Source organism: Pipra filicauda, unplaced genomic scaffold, assembly GCF_003945595.2.
Source record: "Pipra filicauda isolate LSUMZ 115617 unplaced genomic scaffold, ASM394559v2 scaffold1604_size8317_pilon, whole genome shotgun sequence".
NCBI lineage: Eukaryota > Metazoa > Chordata > Aves > Passeriformes > Pipridae > Pipra > Pipra filicauda.
In genome coordinates, this window is record NW_024104101.1 from 1 (window position 1) to 7,915 (window position 7,915).

The 7,915-nt window shown below is 72.1% G+C and overlaps 1 protein-coding gene across 1 annotated transcript; it reads left to right on the forward strand.

Moving 5' to 3' along the window:
• Nucleotides 1-103: 103 nt before the first annotated feature.
• LOC113985481 (transcription factor COE3-like) lies at nucleotides 104-7,689 on the forward strand (the record flags this gene model as incomplete). The annotated part of the gene is made up of 6 exons (XM_039379233.1): nucleotides 104-532; nucleotides 5,455-5,611; nucleotides 6,446-6,509; nucleotides 6,617-6,672; nucleotides 6,834-6,907; nucleotides 7,590-7,689. Coding segments are annotated over exons 1-6 (582 nt in total), but the record flags the coding sequence as incomplete, so codon positions are not given.
• Between the last annotated feature and the right edge of the window lie 226 nt (nucleotides 7,690-7,915).

The window sequence follows — 7,915 nt, forward strand, 5'->3', positions numbered from 1 at the left end:
CTCCTCCTCCTCTCCGCCTTCCTCCATCCCTCCCTCCCCTCCTCCTCTGCCGCCCTCCTCTCCTCTGAGCCTCCCTCCAGCCCTCCCTCCACTCCTCCTCCCTCCCTCCCTCCACTCCTCCCGCTGCCCCCCCCCGCCGCCCCCCTCCCCTCCCCTTCCCCTCCCCGCACTTGGTCTCCTCCGTCTCCAACTTCTCGGGCTCTGCCCCCTCCCGCCCCCTCCTCCCGCCCCCCCCGCGCCCCCCCCGGAGGCTCCCCCCGCTCCCTCCCTCCCTCCCTCCCTCCCTCCCTCCGCAGATGCCGCTTCCCCGGCGGCCGGGACGGCGGCCCCCGGCACCTGCCCGGCGCTGAGCCCCGGGGGGGGTCCGGGGGGGTCCCCGGGGCACCCCCTGAGCCCGTGCCATGTTCTCGGTGCAGGAGGCGCTGCCCCGGGGGGGGGTCCCCATGAAGGAGGAGCCGCTGAGCGCGGGGCTGCCCGCCGGCCGCTGGCTGCAGGGCACCGGCATCCTGGACGCCAGCACGGCGGCGCAGAGGTGAGGGGGCACCCCGGGGGGCTCCGCGGGCAGGGCGGGCATCCCGGGCAATGCGGGCGAGCCCGGCCGCTGCGAACATTCCAGGTGCTCCGGGCGTCCCGCGGGATGCGGGCACCCCGAGCTCCACGGGCACTCCGGGCTCCACGGGCATCCCCGGGGTTGTGGGTATCCCGGGGGTTGTGGGCATCCCGGGCTCCACGGCCATCCCGGGGTTTGTGGGCATCCCGGGGTTTGTGGGCATCCCGGGGTTTGTGGGTATCCCGGGGGTTGTGGGTATCCCGGGCTCCACGGCCATCCCGGGGGTTGTGGATAGGCTGGACTCCGTGGGCATCCCGGGCTCTGCAGGCACCCCAGGCTCCTCGGGCATCCCGGGTACAGTGGGTATCCCAGGCACTGCGGGCATCCCGGGCTCCTCGGGCATCCCAGGCACTGCGGGCATCCCGGGCTCCTCGGGCATCCCAGCCTCCAGGCTCCATGGGCATCCTGGGGTCCCTGGGCATCCCAGGCTCCACGGGCATCTCGGGGGCTGTGGGCACCCCAGGATCCATCGGCATCCCAGGGACTCTGGGTGTGCTGGGCTCCGTGGGCATCCCAGCCTCTGTGAGCACCCCGGGCACTGCAGCCACCCCGGGCACTGCGGGCTTCCCAGCTTCCATGGGCATCCCGGGCACTGCGGGCTTCCCAGCTTCCATGGGCTTCCCAGGCACCACGGGTATCCCGGGCACTGCGGGCTTCCCAGCTTCCATGGGCTTCCCAGGCTCCAGGGGCAGCCCGGGCACTGCGGGAATTCCAGGTGCTGTGGGCATCCCATGTGCTGTGGGTATCCTGGGCTCCATGGGCATTCCAGGTGCCGTGGGCATCCCATGTGCTGTGGGTATCCTGGGCTCCATGGGCATTCCAGGTGCTGTGGGCATCCCGGTCACCGTGAGCATCCCGGGCACTGTGAGCATCCCAGGCTCCATGGGCATCCCAGGCTCCTTGGGCATCCCAGGCTCCTTGGGCATCCCAGGCACACTGCAGGTGTCCCGGGTACCAGGGGCATCCCAGGTACCACGGGCTCCATGAGCATCCCAAGTGCCAGGGGCATCCCGGGAGCCCTCTGTGCCCCGGGAATGCTGGGCACCCCGGGCACACCCTCAGCATCCCGGGATCCCTGGGCAGCCTGGATGTGCCCCCGTGTGCCCCCCCTGCCCTGGGGCTCCCTGGGCCTCTGGGTACCCCCTACCCCTTGTCCCCTGGGTATCCCGGGACCCCCGTGGAGCTCAGCTGGGAGGGGTTTGTGCTGTGCCAACAGGGATGGCACCTGGAACCCCCTTCCCTGCCCTCCTGGGGGGCTTGGAGCTCCATGAGCTCCATGAACCCCCTTCCCTGCCCTCCTGGGGGGCTCAGGGCTCCATGAACCCCATTCCCTGCCCTCTCCAGGGGGCTCAGGGCTATGCCACCTTCATCCCCTGCCCCCTGAGGGGCTCAGGGCTCTGCCCACCCCATTCCCTGCCCTTCCAAGGGACTCAGAGCTCCATGAACCCCGTTCCCTGCCCTCCCGGGGGTCTCTGTGCCCCCTGTCCCCCCCCCCATCCTGTGCCCAGAGGGGTCCTGCCTGCAGTGTGGGACGGTGCCACCCCTGTGCCCAGCTCCTGCTGCCCCCCCGTGTGCACTGTGGGGTTTGGGGGGTCGGTCACGGGGGGCCCGAAGCCCTGGTGGGTCCCTGGGGTGCCCCCAAAGCTCTGGGATGTTTGAAAAGTTCCAGGGACCCCCCAGAGCCCCCCAGCCCCGGCCCAGCACAGCCCCGGGGAGCGGCTGGACAGGGGTCCCTCCCTGGCACTGCCAGGGTGGGGGGGCTGTGGGATCCAAGCCGGGGGGCAGGGGGGTGCTGGGCTTGTCCCTGTGATCCCAGAACCCCCCCGTGGGGCACAGGGGCACACCCGGGGGTGGCACTGGGGACAGGGCCGTGTGTGTGTGTGGTGAGGGGCTCCGCTGTGCCAGGCACCCCCTGGGTGAGGGAGGGGCTCACAGACCCCCCAAATCGGGTGCTGGGCAGTTTGGGGTCCCCCCCCGTGCCCTCCTTGTGCCAGCTGGGCGTGTGCCCACCATGGTGGCAGTGCCACATGGATGGACAGGCTCGGGGGGGCTCGTCCCACACCCCTCTCGGACCCCCGTACCCCCCCCCCCCCAAACAGCAGCCCCACAAAGCCCCCCCACTCCTGTGGGTCCCTGTGGCCACCCCAGGGTGCCCAGAGGGGCTGGGGGTCCCACAGGGGGCTGGGGGCTGTGGGGTGACCCCCGCGGGCTCCCGTGGGTTTTGGGGTCACCCATGTGGGGTCTCGGCTGGCGGGTGGGGTCTGACACCCACCGAGCCCCCCCCACTCCCGTGTGTCCCCACGGCCACCTCGGTGTCCCCGGGTGGTGCCAGCTGGGCTGGAGGGGCTGGGACGGGGGTCCTGGGGTCCCACGGAGGGGCTGTGGGGTGACCCCCGCGGGGTCCCGTGGGTTTTGGGGTCACCCACGCGGGGTCTCAGCCCGCGGGTGGGTCCGGCACCCACTGCGGCCCCCCCATCCCGCGTGTCCCCTCGGCTGGCCCGGGGGTCCCGCTGGCCCGCGGGGGTCCGTGGGCTGTGGGGTGACCCCACGCGGGGTCCCGGCTCTCGGGTGGGGTCCGGCGCCCCCCGAGCCCCCCCGGGAGCCGCGTCAGGGCCGTGCCCGGTGCCCGCCGGGGCCGCCGCCGCTTTCCTGTAAGCGCCGGGGCCGGGGCTGCTTGGAAATGCCTGATTGCCTTTAATAATTAATTAACGCGCCGCGCTGGGCCGGCAGCGCGGGCGGGGGGCGGGGGGGGGGCAGCCAGAACCCCCCCTACGCCCCGGGGACGGGCTTTGGGGGGGATCTGGGGGGGACCTGGGGGGAATCTGGGGGGCTGGGGCTCCGCAGGTGCCACCGTCCCGTCCGGGGGGAGCCCCCGCGGTGGGCGGGGGGGGGACAGTGGGGGGTCCCCGGGGGGGATGGACCCCGAGAGCGAAGCCACCAGTGCCGGTCAGACCCTCGGGAGGGGACAAGGCCCCCCCGGGGGTGGGGACGCGGCGGTGGCCGCGCACGGGGACCCGCGTGCCGGGTGTGGCCCGGGGGTTGGCACCGGCGACAACTCGGGTCCCCGGGGAGCGGCTTAACGAGCTTTCCCTCCGTCGCAGGGTGTCCCAGAGTGTCCCCAGAGTGTCCCCAGAGTGTCCCCAGGCTCTGAGCTTCGCGCTTGGCCTCGGCCGGTCCCCAGAGCCGGGGAGGGGGGAGGTGACACCGGGGACCTGCTCCAGCCCCCGGCTGCGGGCGGAGGGGTGTCCCCACCCTGTCCCCACCCTGTCCCCAGCCCTGGCCGTGTCCCCGGTGTCACCTGTGGTCCTGACTGTCCCCCCACACCCTCGGGGGTTGCTGCGGGCGGGGGGCTGCCTGTGACCCCCCTCCCCGTTCCCAGCCCACCCGTGTGGGGACAGTCGCGTCCCTCCGTGGCCGGGGGTGGTGGCACTGCCCCGCGGCAGCACAGGGGGCCTTTGGGGGGCTCGGGGGTCCTGCCCCGCCCTGGGGGGCCCTGTGAGCTCTGTGGGGTCCTGCCCCACGTTGGGGGGCCCCGTGGGGCGCAGGGACTGTCCCCAGGGCAGCGGGGGGGACACCGGGGGGACAGGGACCACCAGCGGGCTGGGGACACGGTGACGGCGACACAGGGACTGGTCGGTGCTCCAGGAGCCACCGTCCCTGGGTGGCTGTGCCCCCTCCCCGGGCTGGCCCCGTCCTGTCGCCACGGGTGGCCCTCGGAGCCGCCGGGGGCACCTCGAGCCCGGGGGTGGCCCTGGGGGGGGGCAGCGGGGGTGGCCCGGGTGTGGAGGGCTCGGGGATGTCCCCTCCTGTCCCCCCAGTGCCCTCCTGTCCTTTCCTGTCCCCTCTGTCCCTCCTGTCCCTGGTGCTGATCCCGGCAGTGTCTCCCCCCCGGACAACCCCCCCAGGGATGGGGAGCTGGGGGGTCCTGGGCAGGGGGAGCTGGGGGTCCCGGGGACAAGGTGCTGGGGGTCCCAGGGATGGGGAGCTGGGGGGTCCTGGGCAGGGGGAGCTGGGGGGCCTGGGGACAGGCTGGTCCACCTGGGGAGGGGATGTTGGGGGTCCTGGGGAGGGGGTGTTGGGGGTCCCAGGTACGGGGTGCTGGGGGTCCCGGGGAGGGTGTGGGGGGTCCTGGGGACAGGCTGGGGGTCCTGGGGAGGGGGTGCTACAGGAGCTCAGGGAGGGGGTCTGGGGGTCCCAGTGAGGAGGAGCTGGTGCTCCTGGGCAGGGGGTGCTGGGGGGCCTGGGGACAGGCTGGGGGTCCCAGTAAGGGGGTGCAGGGGGTGCTGTGGAGGGGGGGCTGCAGGCTCTGAGTGTCCCAGGGACAGGGTGCTGGGGGGTCCCAGTGCTGGGGTGCTGATGCTGGGGTGCTGGGTGTCCCAGTGTTGGGATGTCCCAGTGTTGGGACCCCAGTGTTGGGGTGTTGGGGTGCTGGTGTCCCAGTGTTGGGGTGCTGGTGTTGATGTGCTGGTGTCCCAGTACTGAGTGCTGCTGTCCCAGTGTTGGGATGTCCTGGTGTTGATGTACTGGGTGTCCCAGTGTTGGGGTGCTGTTGTCCCAGTACTGGGTGCTGGGTGTCCCAGTACTGGGGTGCTGGGTGTCCTTGTCCCAGTGTTGGGGTGCTGGTGTTGATGTGCTGGGTGTCCCAGTGTTGGGGTGCTGTTGTCCCAGTACTGGGGTGCTGGGTGTCCTTGTCCCAGTACTGGGTGCTGGGTGTCCTTGTCCCAGTGTTGGGGTGCTGGTGTTGATGTGCTGGGTGTCCCAGTGTTGGGGTGCTGGGGTGCTGTTGTCCCAGCACTGGGTGCTGGGTGTCCCAGCAGCCCCCCCAGCCCTGTCCCCCTCCCCAGCGGGGTGTCCCTGGCCCGGGCTCACTTCGAGAAGCAGCCGCCGTCCAACCTGCGCAAGTCCAACTTCTTCCACTTCGTGCTGGCCATGTACGACCGGCAGGGCCAGCCCGTGGAGGTGGAGAGGACCTGCTTCATCGACTTCGTGGAGAAGGAGCGGGTGAGGGGCCCCCCGGGCCGGGGGAGGGACCCCGGGGCTGCCCCACCTCGGGGAGGGGCCGAGCCCTGACCCGGAGTCACCGGAGCGGCTCCGTGGGGAGGGGAGGGAGAGGGCAGGGGGTGGTGGAGGGGCCTGTGGTGTCCCCCCCACATCCATCTGGGTCACCCCACATCCGTCTGGGTCCCCCCCACATCCATCTGGGTCCCCCCACATCCATCTGGGTCACCCCTACATCCATCTGGGTCACCCCTACATCCAACTGATTCCCCAACTGTGTCCCCCCCACATCCGACTGTGCCTTCCAACATCCAACTGATCCCACATCCATGTCCCCCCCATCCAAACGATCCCCCACAGCTGTGTCCCCCCCATCCAACTGATCCCCCACATCCATGTCCCCCCCATCCAATTGTCCCCCATTGGTGTCCTCACATCCATCTGTGTTCTCCCCACATCCAGTTGTCTCCCCCCACATCCTACTGACCCCTCATCCATCCGTGTCCCCCCCATCCGTGTCCCCCCCATCCATCTGTGTCCCCCCCATCCGTCCTTGTCCCCCCCATCCATCCATGTCCCCCACATCCAACTAGGCCCCCCCATCCAACTGATCCCCACATCCAACCGTGTCCCCCCCACATCCAACTGTGTCCCCTACTTCCAACTGATCCCCACATCCATGTCCCCCCCCACATCCAGCTGTGTCCCCAACATCCAACTGACCTTCCCCAGCCGTGTCCCCCCCATCCAACCAATCCCCCACCCATCTGTGTGTCCCCCCCACGCCCCCCTGACCCCCTCCCACCCCCTGACCCCCCCATCCCTGTGTCCCCCCAGGAGCAGAACGGGGAGAAGACCAACAACGGGATCCACTACCGGCTGCAGCTGCTCTACAGCAACGGTGCTGGGGGGGCTGGGGGGGCTCGGGGGGGCTCACAGGGGTCCGGGGGGGGGCTGGAGAGGCCCCGGGGGGGGCCCAGGCGGGGCTGACCCCCCCCTTTCCTGCAGGGCTCCGGACAGAGCAGGATCTCTACGTGCGGCTCATCGACTCCATGTCCAAGCAGGTACCGACCCCCCGAGCCCCCCCGACCCCCCCCGAGCCCCCCGGGCACGCTCGGGGGTGTCTGAGCCGAGCAGGAGCCCCCGGCTGCGGGGTGGGCACCCCCGGGAGCGCGGGGGGGGCGCGGCTGTGGTGCCACCCCCTGCCCCCCCCGTGCCCCCCCAGGCCATCATCTACGAGGGGCAGGACAAGAACCCCGAGATGTGCCGGGTGCTGCTCACCCACGAGATCATGTGCAGGTGGGTGGGCCTGGGGGGGCCCGGGGGGGTCCCCTGTGCCCCGTTAGTGCCCCGTCAGTGCCCGCCCTTGTTTACCAGCCCCGCTCTGTTTGTGCCAATTAACGAGCCAGCGCCGCTAATTGATCCCCGGAGCCGCTCTAACGAAGCCCCCCCGGACCCCCCCGAGCCCCCCGGGGACCCCCCTCCCCCCCCGTGCCCCCCGGGACCGGCCCCCCGTGTTTGGGGGGCTGTGTGGGGTGGCACCAGCCCGGCCCTGCCGTGTCCCCGGGGGGGGGACAGTGCCGTGGAGCCCCCCGGCCATGGGGGGTGGGTCCCACTGGTTCAGACCCCCCCGGGGTGATGTGAAGCCCCCCAGGATGGGGGGGTGGGTCCCTCCCCAGTTCAGAGCCCCCCCTTTGGCTCCCCGAGTGTTTCCCAGGGCAGGGGTGCCCCCCCCGACCCCCAGATCGCCCCCCAGCCCCAAGGGGGGTGGGGAGGGGTACCCCGGGGTGACCCCCCCTCCTGTGTGTGTCCCCCCCGTGTCATGTCACCCCTGCCCCTGTCCTGGAGACCCCCCCACAGGGTGACAGGGGGTCCAGGGGGAGAACCGGGGGTCTGGCGGGTGCCCCCGGGGTTTGGGGGCTGTGCGGGGGGGTCCCCCGGCCCCCCCTCCCCTCACGTCCCCTCCTGTCCCCGCGTCCAGCCGCTGCTGTGACAAGAAGAGCTGCGGGAACCGCAACGAGACCCCCTCGGACCCCGTGATCATCGACAGGCACGGGGGGCACGGGGGGCACGGGGGGGGGGCACGGGGGGACCCCCACACCTCGCTGGGACCTGGGGGGCACGGGGGGATCCACCCACACCTATCCGGGACCTGGGGGGCACGGGGGGGGGCGCTCCCGGGGGGATCACTCCTCTCACACCCTCCGCTGGTAAGCCCTCCTCCTTCTGGGGGGTGTGGCAGGCGCGGGGGGGTCCCCTGGGGCTGGGCTGGGTGCCCCCTCAGGGCTGGGGATGCGGTGCCAGCGC